This window comes from Erithacus rubecula (assembly GCF_903797595.1).
Source record: "Erithacus rubecula genome assembly, chromosome: 17".
In the NCBI taxonomy this organism is placed as follows: Eukaryota; Metazoa; Chordata; class Aves; order Passeriformes; family Muscicapidae; genus Erithacus; species Erithacus rubecula.
This window is the reverse complement of record NC_136669.1, coordinates 10710616-10726636: the sequence shown is the minus strand read 5'-3', so window position 1 is coordinate 10726636 and position 16021 is coordinate 10710616. Positions and strand designations below refer to the sequence as shown.

The window sequence follows — 16021 nt, the reverse complement described above, 5'->3', positions numbered from 1 at the left end:
TCTTCCATCTTTGTCCCTTGCTGCTGCTGTCTGTCCTTGCCTCTGCCTGCTCAAGCCCTTCCCTGTGCCTGGGAACCAGCAGGACAAGCCTGGGGCTCTCTCTGGCTGCTCCCTCATCACCTCCTCACAGACAGGGTGCAACACCTCAGTCTGAGCCCTGTGCTGAGGAAACATCCTGCCCGAGTGCTGCTGAGCCTGCACACACACTGAGCCTGCAGAGCCTAAAGCAGGAGCCAGCTCGGATCTGGAGCCCGGCTCCCTGCTGCTCTGTAGCCCTGCTGCTGGGGGCACAGCTCCCCCTGCTCTGCCCCAGCCCTTCTAATGCCCTGATCACTGGAGTGGGTAAGTCACCACCTCGCCTGTAATAATTACAGATTTCCTCTGCGATTTTTCACTCGTCGGTTGCCGCAGCAACCGTGCCGTGGCTGTTCCGAAATGCTGTCACAGGGGTTTAAATGTGAAGCGGCTCAGCCTCTGTGCGCTCTGGCGCTTCTTCCCTCTTGCCCCCGGCACCATGGCAGCCTGGCGGGGGCAGCCCGGCCTCGGCCATGGCACCAGGGCTGTTCCTGCATCCCTGTGCCTGGGGATGCTCTGTGGGTATCCACATGCCCCGTTCCCTTCGGCTTCCCATTCGTGCTGCCAGCCTGCTGCCTGCACACCCCCCGAGGGAACGAGCCAAACCAGGGCTATTTGTGACAGTCTGTGCCTGGGTGTCACCCTCAGGATATTTGCAAACCAGAGTAAAAACAAGCGGTTTAGGGGCAAAACCTGTTCTTCAACTTCCGCAATTGTTGGGAACTAAGGAGCCATTTCAAACAACGCAGAATCTGTTTTCAGGAATCTGCCGAGGAGCTTTCGGACGAGCTCGGACATTGCAGAGCCTGATGCTGTCGGGTTTGGGGCGAGCCGCGTGTTGCTCTCTGCTGGCCGTGGCTGAGCACAGGCTGCACTGCCAGCAGCTGGTTGATTAACCTTCATTAAGTGGGGCATCCCCCGAACCGAGCCGCAGCGCAGGGCTGGCTCTGGGTGATGCTGTCCCGCTGCGCGGCTGCTGGAAGGCGCTGGCAGCATGGCATTGCTCACCGGCACGGCCGGCAGCAGCCTGCGCTGAGCAGGGAGCAGCACTTCCACGCCGGGAGCGGCTGCGGGGGGCTCGGGAGCAGCTGCGGTTGGCATCCGAGAGCTGTAAGTGCTGCCAGGGGCTCTGCCGTGTGCCCGCGGGCGGTGGGTGCGCACGGTCCGGCCGCGCTGCGCGCATTGCTGTTCGGGCAGGTGTGTGTGTGTGTGTGTGTGTGTGTGTGTGTGTGTGTGTGTGTGTGTGTGTGTTACCGTGCCCTGCCCTGGATATCATTGTCTGCAAGGATTGCTGCTCCTGCTTTGTTTTCTGGACCCCTTGTAACAAACATCTCCTGCATGGCTCTGCTCTTCCATGTCCTCAGCTGGAATGGGGGTCACCTTGAGAAACCAGAGCTCTCGCCCTGGCTTAAGATGTTTCCCTTGGTTTGGTGCAGGCTGTCTCCAAACGAGCTGTTTTATGTCTCATGACACAGGAAAATAAATTGTGCTTTTATTTGATGCTATTTGTTTTCCTGATCTATGAGCAGGCAGCAGTAAGATGCTAGGAATAAAATCTTACAAGGAATGTAACTGAATTTCCTTGCAAATACCACTTGAGGGTATTTTTGCAATACTTCAGTTTTTTTCAAAACTACATAATGCTTGTGGAGCAACTAATCTGAAGGGCATGGCTGTGCCATAATTTGTTTAATCCATTGTAAGATGGGCTGTTTTGGTCTGGGAAATGTGTGGAAATGAACAGGCATGGTTTGGATATGTTGTTGCCGTCTGCATTTAAAATAATGGATTTAAAATAGGCTTGAAGAGGTGTTTAATGTAGGTTTAAAGAGATGTTTTTATATGTACCTCACTGGTAAAGTTCACTGAAATATCAATGTGCAGATTTCTTCAGGGGGAGCTACTAAGAAATTCCTAAAAAAATTAAATTTTTTACCTAATTTAAGTTTAATTTGGCTTGTTTTTTATCAGCATTTATGTACCATTATGCCATTTATGTAGATATTGTTGACTTTGCCCCTGGAACTTGCCAGATTTCTGGCAGATGCTTTTTCAATTCCATTTTTTCTTTTCCTGAGACAATGTACTTCTTTCATAGGGGAGGATCAGCACATCTCATCCCACCTTAGCTGTGCCAATAGTTCTTGGATCCAAACTGAGCTGCTCAGAAGTTTAGTGGGTCACCTGGATCCTAGTGTGCCATAATCACAACATTCCTACCTGCTCTTACACATTGGTGTAGGGACCAGGAGTCTTTCCTTGGCCCAATATTTTTTGGAGAGAGGGTAAACAGAGACAAGGGCCAAAAGATTTTATTTTAAGAAAAAAGAAAATCATGTATTCATGTCCAGCCACCAAACCCTGCTTAGAGGGCACCTGAGGAGGAGAACCTGGACACATGAGTATAGTGAGATTTTGGACTGTAAATGAGTTTCAAAACTTGATGGAAGGACTGAAACTGTTCTGGCTCCAGTGCTGGTTCAGCCCTGAGCTGAGTGCAGGTGCCATGAAGCAGGTAGGGATTGTCATGTCCTGATGGATACTGGACAGTACTTCCAAGCTGTAGGTGTGGGGTTTTCATCTTGTGCAGTGCAGCCTGGTTTGTGCTTTTGCTGCAGTGCTGACAGCAGACTGGCTTGAATGCCAGCTGCATATGGAGGGAGAGAAGGGAGCTGTGCAAAAAAAACAGTGTTATGCTTTTGTGTGCAGTATTTGCTGTTTTGTCAAGGCTTGAAGGACAAAACCAGTGTCTCCATTTCTTTTATTCTGAAGACTCATGGGACTGTCCAACGCTGTTGGTGTCAATAAATAAATAGGCAACGCTGAAAAACTGACACTTGAGCTTTACTTGTAACTATGACAACTGTGTCCTTGACAACTTAAGTACAATCATGGAGTTTTCAATTACATCCTGTTCTGCACAAAGCCATTAAGATTATTAGAGGCATAAACAGCCTGTCAGCTTGTGAAGTGGTTTTTGGCAAAATGCATGTAGGTGGTTTCCATGTTTGCATGTGCAGGTCTGTTCCTGGTGTTCCTGGTGGGAATTGCCCTGGTGAGCTCTGCAGGCACAGACTCACCAGGCCTGGGCACAGCCACACTTTGCTCTTCCTGCAAAGCTGCTGCCCATGAATTGAGCCACATTTCAAAGCACTCAGGGCTCTCTTTTGGCTGGGTCCTGCAGAGCCAGCACCCCTCTTTCAGAGTGTCCATCTCTGCCCTGACCCTGCTGTGTGGGCTCCATGGAACCACCTTCACTTTTGGAGTACTAGGCTGTAGCTTTTGGTTGACCAAGGTGGGGAGCAGCTTCTCTTTCCTTGCTGTGCCTTCTCATCAGGATGTGCCAGGTACTGCTCTTCTCAAAGCTGAGGTTTCCAGCTCTAGTTTGTGCTGGGTTTGTATAGACACAATGAAGAAATCTAATGCCAGCCTCTTATGAACACTAGATGTAAATTTTCTTGCAGCTTGCTCTTAACAGGACTTTCCAATTCTATTATATTTCATTTGAGAAAACCTTTGCCTAGCTATGACTAAATTTGTAAATTCTTGATGTTATTCTCACAGACTTCTCATGCAAATGCTGTTTTAAGTTAATCCAAATTTGTTTCAGAACTATACTTTAGGATAAAACCCCAGCAGAAGTAGAAGGATCTATTGTGTTTCATTGTGTGTACTCAGGCCTTCATAAATGCATAGTCTATGCTGAACTCCTAACTCTGCTCCTGGGACCAAATGAACTGCAGTTAAATACATCAATATGCTGCCAGGCCTCTTTATTTACATTGTTGTTTACTACATTTAAATGGCTAAAGCAGCAAGTCAGGATTTCTAACGTCACCCTGTGCTCTGTCAATAACTAGTGAACTCATTCAGTTGTTTCCTGCTTTGATCTGCTGGATGTGGACTCCCCAAAGGAGAATGGGGCTGTGCATTTTCAAATAGTAAGTGCTGTGTTCTTTGGGTCTTTTTAGCAGATACCATGATAACATGGCATTGCCTGATTCTTCCTCAAATACAGACTAAGGAGGGACATTATTTTTTTTAACAGGTGACAGCCTTTACTGTCTTCTGCCTTGCCCATACTTATATTTCTTTGTGAAATTGTGGGGCTATTCCAGACTCTGGGATCTCCTTGGGTTGTTCATAGAGGTAAAATACCTGAGCTAAATCACCTGTGTGATTAAAAATGCTTGTTCATGAGCACTACAAACCAGGAAATTTATGCCACTTTAACAAGTCTGAGATGGACCTGGGTCCTGCCTGACTTCAACCTTGTCCTTTTTAATCTCAGGGACCACAGCTGACTTGGTTCCTCAATTTGCAGTTCCTTCTTCTGTTAAGAGGCAGGTGCAGAAGGAGCAGTGTCAAAGGATGCTGAACTGTGAAATAACCTTGGAGGGAGTCCCTCCAAGCTGGCTGTGCCAGCTCACCTGGGGGTGCCAGGGCAGGCTGGCTGTGGGAAGGGAGGGTTGGCATTTGGGCACAGTGCTGCTGCCCTGAGCTGTGAGAGAGGGACAGTGTGTGAGCCTAGTGCTGGTTCACATCCAGGTGGATCCATGCAAACAGGACTAAGAGAGAGTTAGAGATGCTTGAAATTTCATAATTAGCACTTAGCATGACTTTACTCTTGCTGTGCAGCCTAGAAAAGACAAGCAAAGGAAAACCTTGCCTTTAGGTCCCTCCCTGCTCCCCAGCTCCCTAAATCCACTTTTTGGAAGACTTGTGAAGTAATTGCCCAATGCAGCTTGTGCTGCTGTTTCTAAACCACTTAATTGTTCCTGGTTAAATGGGTTTGGAGCAGCTGAGGGATAGATGAATGTGCCCCCATGAATTTCAAACAGGTCTTTGGCAGAGTTGCAAGAAAGAGATGGAAATTTGCAGAGCTGACTTCTCCCAAATTTTGCAGAGCTGGCTTCTCCCAAATTTTGCAGAGCTGACTTGTCCTCCCACCCTGCTGGGTCTCAGTTTTGCCTTTACCTTTGCAGCTCCCCAGAGGATGTTTTCCATGACGATGTCATGCTGCATTAGCTTCTCTGCTAGGGAGTGAGGTTGCTGCACAAACTCCTAGTTTGTCTGTTTTCACTCTGGTTGCTGGATCAAGACCCCTCTTTCTGAAACTTTTTCCCCCCCTAGAATTACAATTTTGTTTGCTCATGGAAACAATATTTCTTTCTGTGTTCCCAGTAGGCTGCTGCTGCTGAATGACTGTTGTCATTCATGTGGCTAATTGTGTCTGTCAGAAATTTACCTGCTACTGTTTAAAAAAAATACATCCAGTTTCACAGCATGCATTTAAAAATCCTTATCCTTATGTTCTATGTATGTAATATACTGGACTGAGCTTCCTCTTTGAAAATGAAAGTAATTTGTCTTACTAGAAAAATGTGGCTGTGACTTAAACACATGCAGTGGCAAACACAGTTTATGTAATGCAAAATTACAGACAAAATTATGCAAATGTATTTGGAAAATGAAGGTACTGAGATTCACTTCAGAATAGCAGTTCTGTGGAGTCATCTGCACTCACAGCCTGTTCCAGCTCAGACAGTTGCCAGTAGAGGAAAAATGTTTAGGGAAGATTTATGAATCTTTTTCTGGAAAGGTATGACATTTTCGAGGTCTGATGGTCCTTGCCATCCCCTCTGCTGTCAGAGGTCTGAAATGGGTGGCTGTTCTGCCTGGTTTTTGGGAATGTGTGTGTGCAGTGGCTCTGGAGCAGCGCTGGTGATGGAGCGTGGCACCGCTGCAGCTCTGGCACGTGCAGGAGAGCTGATCCCTGCTGGATTGCAAACTCTGCTGCTGCTTCAGTGCTGCATCAGGCTGGGCCGGTGGGAATCCATCAGGAGACGGGCTGTGGAGGCAAAATTCAATTGGTTATTGTGATAACCAAATAATGTGTGCTTGGACTATGATAGCAATCACATCAGCTGATCTCCTGTGAGAGCCTGTGTGCATAATGGAGATGGAAAAGATGCTGGGTTTAGTTATTCTCACATGTGATATTACATGATTTATTCTGACTCTGGACTAGAAAATGGTAAAACTTTTTATATAAGAACTGTCAAGGAAAATTAGGGCTAAGCTACTTTATTTTTAAGCCTCATGCAGTAATTTTTTTTCTACGAGTAGTTCAGAAAGCCAATATCATTTCCAATTATATTTTTCAGCCTCTAATGAATACTGTAGTTTAGCTATTAAAGGACTCGAGATAAACAGTAAATATAATTAGAAATAAATAACATTCTGGAAGCAGACATGGGTTGGGTTCACCTAGGGAAGGAAGAAGGGAAACCTGGACACTGGGCACAGCCATGGGGTGTGACTGGAAGTGTGTTTGATTTGTATGTGAAGAGGCATCTCATCCTTGTGGAGAAGGAAAGTTGGGCAGCTGGCAGCAAAACCCCCGTGGGAGATGACTGAAGGGCATGAGAACTTGGTGGGTTGTTTTTAACAGCTTCCCAAAGGCTCTGAAAAAGTAATACTTTGCAGAGGAAACTTATGGAGGGAATTGGGGATTGGAGAATTATAGACCAGACAAACAGCTCTGAGCAGAGGACATCAATTGGGGTGCTGGGCATTTTCTTACTGACTTAGACTGGCACTTGCTTTTTGTTAGAAGGTGGTCATGGGATAAAAAATCCATGTGTTGGGATATTTCTTCACACATTGATTATGCAAAAGCTAGCACAAGAAGAGAAAGCTGAGAGAGAAAACAATGAATGAATTAATCTTGTCTTATAAGTGAAATTACTCTTTTCTGAAAACAAAATTAAGTGGTTCCCTCTGCACTTGTGACCCAAAGCCTTAGGAAGCTAATCTTGTTTTTCCAGTGTGTGCACATGTGTTGTGCAAGTGTTTGCTCACCTTGGCACATTGCAAACTACCTTGAATTTTAACTTGAAATAAGTAAAACCAAGTGCTGTGTCAGTAGTCTGGGGAGGCACAGGGGATTGGTTTTGTTCTTGAGTCTTAATAGGTCAATGAATTTATAAATCTCTGTAGGCAAGAAGTTTTTCGTGTTCTTTTGTGTATTTCAAAAAAGCTCAAGCATGAAGGAGAACAAATAGTATTTTATATAAAGACAATACAGAAACAAAATTTCTGATATTTTACTTCTGGGCAAGAGATACTTGCTATCAAGGTGGAAGTGGTTAAGGTACTTCCATGCATCTGGTAATGAACATCTGCTGGCATGTTTTATTGATGGCATAGGATTGATGGAAGCTGTAAACTGTGATCTCTTTCTGCTGGAAGGTCAGCTCTACTCTGAGTGTATTTGTTAAATAGAATTTTTTCCAAGTTTATGGGTAATAGTGACATTTTGTTTGGACTGCAAGCCTCGGTCCACTGCTGCTCCATGATCTGCATCCAGCAAGGTGCAAATGCCAGGCCATGATGATGAGTGTGAAGTTTGAATTTAACCTGTGTCCTGGATAATATTTCATGGACCTGTTTTATCTATTCCTGACTTCCAGCCACACTTTCTGCACAAATGATCAAGAGTGAAAAGGGAGTCATGTAATCTTTCATGCTCCTTGACTTTGCAAGGTCATTTATATGTAACCAGCTGAGGTAGAACCATGGAGTGGCTGAGGCTGGGAGGGAGCTGAGGGGTGTCTGGTCCAGCTTTAAGCTCAAGCTGTGACACCTAAGTGTCACTAAGTCTGCTCTGCACCATTTGGCTTGTGGATATCTCCTGCATGGTGATTCCGTGCCTTCTCTGGGCAGCCTGCCTGGGGTTTTCCTGTGTTTAGGTGGAGCTCAGATTGTTCTAGTTCATGCCCATTGCCTCTTATCCCATCACTTCTCATCTGAGAAGCCCCTGTCTTCTTTGGTCCCTCCCATCAAAGTATTCACTACACATTGATGGGATGCAACCTGAATCTAATTCATGCTGGACAATCTCAGTTCTCACATTCTCTCTTCACTGACTTGTGATAAATAGGTAAAAACCTGTTTTTTCAGGGGATTGAGTTTCTTTTATTCCCTAATGCTTGTCCTATTGTCTTTTGTATTAGATGAGATTTTTCTCATAAACTTAAATCAAAAACAACAGCTTTGGCTTGAGAAACTGACTAGAAGCCACTTTTTAAAATTTCAACATCATCTATATATACAGAGAAAGTAGAGAGGAAGAGCAAGGGAAAGTAGGTATTGACCTTTACCCTGCTGAAGCTGGGCCATACAGCTTTAGCCTGGAAGTCATTTGCCTTAACAAAACCAAGCAAGAATTAGATGGGCTCAGTCCTGAGGCTGCTCTGAACATCAGCATTAATTCATCAAACCATGCTCTCAGTGTCTTTAGATGGAAATTAATGGAAGGGGGAGTTGAAATGAAGAGCACAGTAATAGTGGCTGCATCTCTAGGAACATGAATAAGTGTTTGCTTTTCTTTTTTTCTTTCTTTTTTTTTTTTTTCCCCAGAACAAGAAAGAAATCTCCCAAGATTGAGTCTTTTTCAGTAAAGATAAAATGGCGTCAATGTTGCTTAGTCGACAGCTGACCTGTTGTCTGCAGCAAAACTCCAGACTTCTGGTATTTGGTAAGTGTTTCCTTGAATTTTCCTGCTTCATGTTTGGTATTTCCTTGCACTTTCCTGCTTTGTGTTTGGTGTTAATCTTGTGCTGGTGGGCAGAAGTCTGATTTGAACATTGCTGGAGTTTGTCCTGTGCTGTTGAGTCTTTCAAGACTTGAGGAATATAATGTTCTGCATCTAAGATAATGATGCAGTTGTAGTCCAAAGTGGACCAGAATTATAGTCCAAAGTATATCTGATTTTTTTTTTTTTCATTCTTCAAACAAGGATGTATCAAGTTAATAATTTGCCCTGTAGATATGCTAACTGAAGTAAAGCTGTTTAGCCCTTGGAACTAACTCTGCCTTTACTTGCTGGCACTACATATTGCAGAGATGAGGCAATCATCCATCAAAATGAGCTGGGTTTTCTCTTTGTGCTGTGTAGCACAACCTTGCCCATCTTCCCTTGTGTTTTGTGTGACTGGCATGAAGATGGGACCCTCACCAGTGTTGTGCGTTTCTGCCTTGAGTGAGCTCTAGTGTGAAATAAAAACCTACCACATGACATCAAGCTACTTTCTCCTAAGTGAATGGCAAGTTTTTGCTTGGCCCTGGCTTGAAATATAGTGTGTGTATGTGTATATTGAACCTGCAGTCTCTGTGAAATAAATATAAAAACTAAATTCCTGTTGGCTGTGTTGGACAAAGCTGTGTGGAATCTTAAGATCATCCATTCCATATAATGTTACACTAAATACAGTAAGGCTAAGTGGCTTTTTTTTTGTGACTGAGTAAATGTTAGTGTTTCTCCTGTCCTTCCACCCTCCTTCTGCAGTGCCACTGTGCCCCTTCTGCCACTGCCAGCATAAACCAAGCACTCCCTTCCATTTGCTCAGAAACTTAAACATCATTGATTTCCTTTTAAATAATACACTTCAGGGAGCAACTGACCTTTGACTAAAGAACACCAAGTCTGGTCTTATAACTATTAGAAAGTATTAGGTCAGTGTTTCAGTGCAGGATGCTCTTTTGTTTATGGGAGTGACTCACTGATTGTCCACCCTGGGCAGGAGCAGGGAGTGTTCGGTCCATGGGCAATTGACAGTGCTTCCAGCAAGCAGGGCTGTTAGCTGTCAGTCCTTTGAGCTCATCTGTCACCTCAGCAGCAATTAATGCTCCCCATCCTTCCCAGTGTCCTGCACAACTCCATGCTGCTTCCTAAACACAGAGGTGCAGGTGCACAAACTCCTCTTCCTTTCTCACCATCAGTGAGGGAGTGTAGATCCTGATAAGAGAGGAAACTCTGGACTCCATTAATCCATCCTTCCTTCCAGGAAACTTCCAAGCCTGCTAAAATACTGAAGCCAATAATAGAGTGCCTTGGCTGCAGGTTGTGTCAGAGACCCATGGCCTCTGTATCTGAATGCTTTGTGTGAGTGAGCAGAGATCAGGAGTGATGGAGAAAAGGAGGAGCTGTGTCCTGTGCACTGCTGCCTCACAGACCAGGCTGGAGGCTCTGCTGGCTGTACTAAAGCTGGAGCTCCAGGCCATTTTCCTGGGCCCCAGCTCAGGGTGCAGTGCTGCTGGGCTCTGTGGTTCTTAGGGCACTGCTGAGGGTGATGCCCAGGAGTGTTCTGCTCCAGAGTGCTCACCTCCAAGGTATTTTTGAGCACTCAGCTTCAGAGCTTTACAGGCTAAAAAAGAGACTTACATTGCTCCCACAGAAATCCTGCAGTGCCATTTGAGCTGATGCTTGCTTTTTTTTTTTTTTTTTTAATGGATAATGAAATGACAGGGTTGCCAAGGGGGGATGGAGGTGGAGAGGAGGGAATAGATTGCCTCTTGGTAGGTCTTTGTGTCTGTAGGCTGTCATGTTTCAGTTGTATGTGTGCATTAAGCAAATCATCCTGTTCATCTTGAATCTATGACAAATTTATTTACACACAGAGATTTTTTTTATCCTGGACTATTTCTCTAGTTGGAAAATCTTTGTTACTTAACCATTGCATACTGTTCTCCTTACTCACACAATGCTAAACCCTGGCAAGCAAACCAGAAAGGGAAAATGAAAACCATTTAAGTTGAACAAAATGCAAAAGCTAAGCAACACTCATGACAGTAATATGCAACTTAAATCTTACCCTAAAATGTAAGTATCATGCCTTCCTTGAAAATAAGCCTTTAATCAAGTATGCTTTTGTTTTCTTTCTCTGTTTGATCTGCCTGATAGTTTGCCTTCAAAGATAAAGTTCACTGTAATTTGAAGGGTGGCAGAATGACAATAGAGTGAGTAACTAACCTAATCTTCCTTTTACAAAGCCTCCTGCATTGTGCTGTCCATGGGTGTCAGCCAGGCAGGGCCAGGAGAGGCACTGATGGTGGAGAAATGAGGGTGTATGAACTGAGTTCTGCTGCTGCTGTCAGCCTGGTGTGCTGCAAGTTGGTCACAGCTGGCATTGTGCCTGTAAATGTTTATTCCCTTTGTGCCACCCCTGGTTGTATCAGCTGGGCACTGCAGCAGGAGGGCTGTTCTGGCTCCATGCTTTGGAGGCAGTTGGTTGTTGGCTGGTGGGGCAGTTCCATAGCTATGAGGACAGGCTGGCACTCAGAAATGTAGTTCAGTTTCCTGCTGATTACCCAGAGGGCTTGAATTTGTCTTTGAATCCTGCACTGAAAGCATGGCAGAATGTCAGGCTGCTGCCTGGAGGTAGCATCAGTTTGCATTAGTGCACACCCATGCCCTTCTAGGATGCTGATCTGTTCTGCAGATTCTGCAGCCTCCCCAGGCAATTTGCTTATTGCTGAGCTGGCCTTACCTTTAAAACTTTTTCCTAATATTTAGCCTAAGTTTCACAACAGGAAAAAAATCAAGTCCTTACTATTTGTCCTGCCCTCAAAGGACCTGGAGGCTGAATGTTTATTTTTTTCTTTGCAACAGCCTTTTATGTGTTTGATAACTATTGCCTCCCCCAAGACCTCGTATTTTTTTCTCTGCTGAATATTGTTTGAGTCTCTCTCTCAATTTTTTCCTCCAGAGTCTGTGCCTTTCCATTGCAGTGCACGAGGTAGACTAGCACTTGTTGAGGCTGTACCTCACCTATCTTAGCAAGTTTCCTGTCTCTCTGGAGAGGATAATAATGTTCAGCATGTGGCAGTAAAGTCTGAGAGATATTCATACTAGTTATTGACTTGTCCCCATCACAGTAACCACAAAGAGGCTGGAAAGCCATGAAAATGATTTATTCTCAGTCACACTTTTTTCTCCAGTATTGATCTTTGCTAAGACTTTTTACTTATATTATTTGGTTTGTACATGAAGAACCTCCCTAGGGAAATCAGAGAGAACAGCCTGGATTTGTGTGAGGGTGTGTGGCAGAAGCAGAGAACAATCCCCTTCTTGGGACTGTGAGACCTCAGCTTGAGGTCAGCTTCAACTGCAGCCCTGGAAACTGGAGTGCAACTTTTCCTGCTTGAGGAACCTTTGCTTTGCTGTCTGATCAAACACTTTCACAAAAACTGAGCTGTATAAACAATCACAGAAAGCCTGTTTTTGTAAACAGGCACTGGTACAAGGCAGAGTCCAAGCTGGGAGTGCTGTTCTCAGTTCCTTGAGTGAACATTATGTTCCTATCTAGTTTTCTTGTTTGTTCTGTGCCACAAAGGGTGGCTGTAGCAATGCTGGCTCTTTTCCCACCTGGGTGTTCCTTGTGGTTGGTTGTTCACCTCCAGAGGTGTCCTGATGAGCTCTGTAGCTGTTGGACTGTTGAAAGAGGGAAAATGTTAAAACTGGTTTAGATTACAAGAACTACCAGTGATTGGATGCTCCTGTAACTCTCCTGAGGAATTGATTTGGGATGATGCTGGGATGGTGAAGGGGAACTTCTCTTGTTCTTTCTTAGAGGAGTTTCCAGCTCTTTATGGCCTGTGTGGTATTAGTTTTTTTCTTCATCTTTGGAGAATCCAAAGTGTGTATGTGGGAGTGCTGAAACACAGACAATCTCATGTGGAAGAGCTGCTGATCTTGCAGCATAAGCACTCTAAATAGCAATCTCAGTTTTCACAATGTTATGCAATAGTGATGTTCATTTCCCAAACATCTCTAGCTAGCCTGGCCTTTTGCCATTCCCTTTCAGGATCTGTTAGTAACAGATTCTACTTGTAACACATACAAGAGGACTCGGAGGAAATCACAGTCCTCCTACTTTTGGCTGTCAGGGCATCCATGCTCTGAAAATTCTGTCTGGAAGGTGTTTGATCAGCACTGTGGAGGGGAGGTTTAAGGCATGCAAGGGATGCTGCCTGTCTGGTGCAGGGCAGCAGTGATGTGGCAATGGCATGTGTCTCCCTGGGGCTGCAGAGCTTTCCCTCTGCACCCCTGCACAGCAAGGCACATGTGATTGAGAGCTCTGGTATCCAGCATGGACTCACTCCTTTTCCTTGGAATTGTTCCTCTGCTCATGACACCAGTGTCCTTTCACTGGAGTTTCTCCCAGGCAATATCCAGTGGCACACTCAGTAACTGTGTTATTGTGAGTGTTATTTTTGGTCAAACACATGAGAGGTTCAAGCTCTTTCTGGCCCTGCCTTGATTGTAGCTCTGTTATCAGAGATAAGCACTCAGCACAGACCTGCCAGCAGTGGTGCTCTTTGTGACTACCAGCATCACCAAATTAGCAGGGTGAAGTTATATTAATTATGTTGCTATGGCAATGTGGTATTTTGTTAGAATTGCTGACTGGGACTCCTGGTGAGCAGTGGGGGCAGCGCAGGGAAGCAAAGTTGGGAAATGAGCTTTTCTGCCTGCTAGCAAGTGATGACATCCTGTTGGATGAAAAGGAAGGATGTGATAATTTGCTGATGTTATTCAAGTGCTTAGAAAGATGATGTGTGATGAGAGCTTTGAGAGTCTGCAAGAAAACTAGAATTTAACTTCTTATGCCCATCGTCTTTAAATGGGATGGGTAGAAAATTCTGTGCAAATTGTTCACCCTATGTGCTGTCTGAAATGAAGTTCATTAACAGTACCTATGCTTATGTTTTGACTTTTGCCATGATAAAAAGAGACAGCTTTTTTTACCAGAGGAAAAAAGGGTGCTGCTCTTGGTCATGTTAGCTAAATGTAATTTAAGAGCTTTCTTTAGAGAAGGACACTTGGTCAGAGCCCATTAGATCTATACAATTCTAAGATGAGAGCTGAGATTATGTAATTTGTTCCTGTTCTTAAGATAATATAACAAAATCCCCTTTTTCTAAGGCAGTTTGTTCAGATGTCAACAGAAAATCAAGGGATTACCTTCTATTACAAAGTTAATGCTGTGAGTTCACTGAAGGATCAGCCACCAGGGATTCTCACTTCTTGCAAATACCTTACTTGGTCATAGTGAGAATCTCAGTTTTTATCTGTCCTATCTCTGCTGTCTTTTTGGGAGGCAAAAACCCTGACTTGGGCCTGCAAATGTCTACAACTCCTAAATATCAAGTTGGAGTAGCCTGAATTGCATTGTGTCTTGAGGGTTTCTATTGCAGGGTAAGTTGATATTAAACAGTCAAACAGGAAAAATTTGGGCTGAGCAGCAAAGCTCATTGAGTGCCTTCAAGACAGAAATGCCAGCTGAGCAGAGCCTGCTGCAGTTTCCCAGGGGATGAAGCACTACAGTGAGTGACCTGATTTATTTGCATTTTCTTGCACCATTAGGAGACTGTGGTGCTGATGCTGGGGGGAAGCAAGGGAGACAGAGCATGGCCTGAAATCCTCCTCCAGGCTAAACAAAGCAGGTATTGATGCAGCCATCCATCATCCTGTCCAAGTGCCTGGAAAAGCCTTTGCAGGAGAGCAGCCACATCCTGGGGCTGTGCTGTGAGCAGAGCCACAGGCACTGGGGAGCAGGAGGCAACACCCGTGTCCTGCTGTTCCTTGGGACCTGGAGAACAAAGCACTGCAGGGGGTGTGGAGAGAGGGGTGGAGAAAGCCAGGGGTGCCCAGGCAGGGGTGCCCAGGCTGCTTTGGCTGGGCTCTGACATCCTCTGTGCCTTTGCAGAGTGGCCTGAGCTCCTGCAGAGCAAGGGCAGTGGTGAGGCTGTGTGAAGGGATGGGGGGCACAGGGTCTCTGGAAGCAGGGCACCAGGAGAGTGAGGACTGTGCAAGCAGGTTATAGCTCACCTGTCTTAAATCTGCAGCTGTGTCAAACAATTCCAAGTATGATGCTGGATTTCCACGTTTCCTGTTAGTCCCAAAATGTCCTGTAAGCTCTGTGCCTCTTGGTGCTTCCCCCCTTTGGCATAGAAAATAGCACCCAGAGGGGTGCCTGGGGGGAGGGAGAGAAGGGGACATTGGAGAAGCAGAAATGTTTGCAGATGGTTTGGTGGAATCTCCATTGGGGTTGGAGTGGGTGCACGAGGGCTTTAGTTTGGTCTCTTCCTTTTTTAGACTTGTGAGTGTGTCTACTAAACCTGCAGCCCTATTGCCTATGAATTGTGGAGATTTTGATTTTTTTTATATGCAGCAGCTTTTTCTCCCTCAGTGGAGCAGTTGCCATGCAGTCTCCAATTTATAGGAATGCTAAACAGAACGACACAAAAATGGTGTTGCTGTAACAAAACCTATTAATAGCTTTGCAGAGAGGCACTGACGCATCTGAATTAAAGCTGGGGAGAATAATCATCTTTGCAGACTAAGTTTTCCCAAGATGAGCAGTGACTTTAAGTGCTCAAAGATGCTTTCAAAGTGCTGTGATTTTCCAGATACTTTCTTGAAATCAGGTTTGCTTGGGCAGACACAAGCTGAGGCAAATGTCTTAAGTCACTGTTGGAAATTTCAGCTGAATGTCTGTGCTCAGAGCACTGCTGAGCAGTATCACAGGATACCTTCTGTTTTCCTTGATAAATATTTGGCTTATTTAACAACTGTTACTTCCAAAAACAAAGCATTTTCAGTACATTGCTGGAGCAGAGCTCTGGCAGTGAGTGTGGGATGGATGGAAGTGCAGAGGGGCTGGTGCTGCTGGGGTTTCTGGTGGCAGTGCTGCCCCACAGGGATTTCTGTGTGTTTGACTGCTGGCCTGCCTGCCCTGGCATCTCCCTCCCTGTGCCAAGCTGAGGTGCAGTTTATTGTTTTAGCACCTGGCAGCACAGCCCTGGCACAGCAGGATGTGGTGAGTGGTACCTTCAGACCCTGCTGCTCCAAGTGCCCCAGGCAAGAGCTGCTGTTGCCTGACTTCCCATGCTGAGCCTGCCTCTGAGCTAAGGACCTTCATTTTGGGCCATCCAAAAATGCACAGAATCACAGGTATTAAAAATAAGTTATGTCCTCTTCTTTCAGGTCTAAGTGCAATACCCCCTAGTTAAGAGGATTAAGATCAGTTTTTTATTGACACCGTGCTGGTTAGAGGCTTACAGGTGCTCCATGACAAAAATTTAATTGCCAAAAATG

The 16021-nt window shown here is 45.2% G+C and overlaps 1 protein-coding gene across 2 annotated transcripts in view; it reads left to right on the top strand.

The window, feature by feature from the left end:
- Positions 1–16021, top strand: part of ABAT (4-aminobutyrate aminotransferase) — a 48531-nt gene that overhangs the window by 13798 nt on the left and 18712 nt on the right. For both annotated transcript variants that reach the window (XM_079320736.1, XM_079320737.1), the window contains exon 2: positions 8500–8617. In XM_079320736.1, the coding sequence (XP_079176862.1) occupies positions 8548–8617 (70 nt within the window). In that variant the 5' untranslated portion in view covers positions 8500–8547. The remainder of the gene's footprint in view (positions 1–8499; positions 8618–16021) is intronic.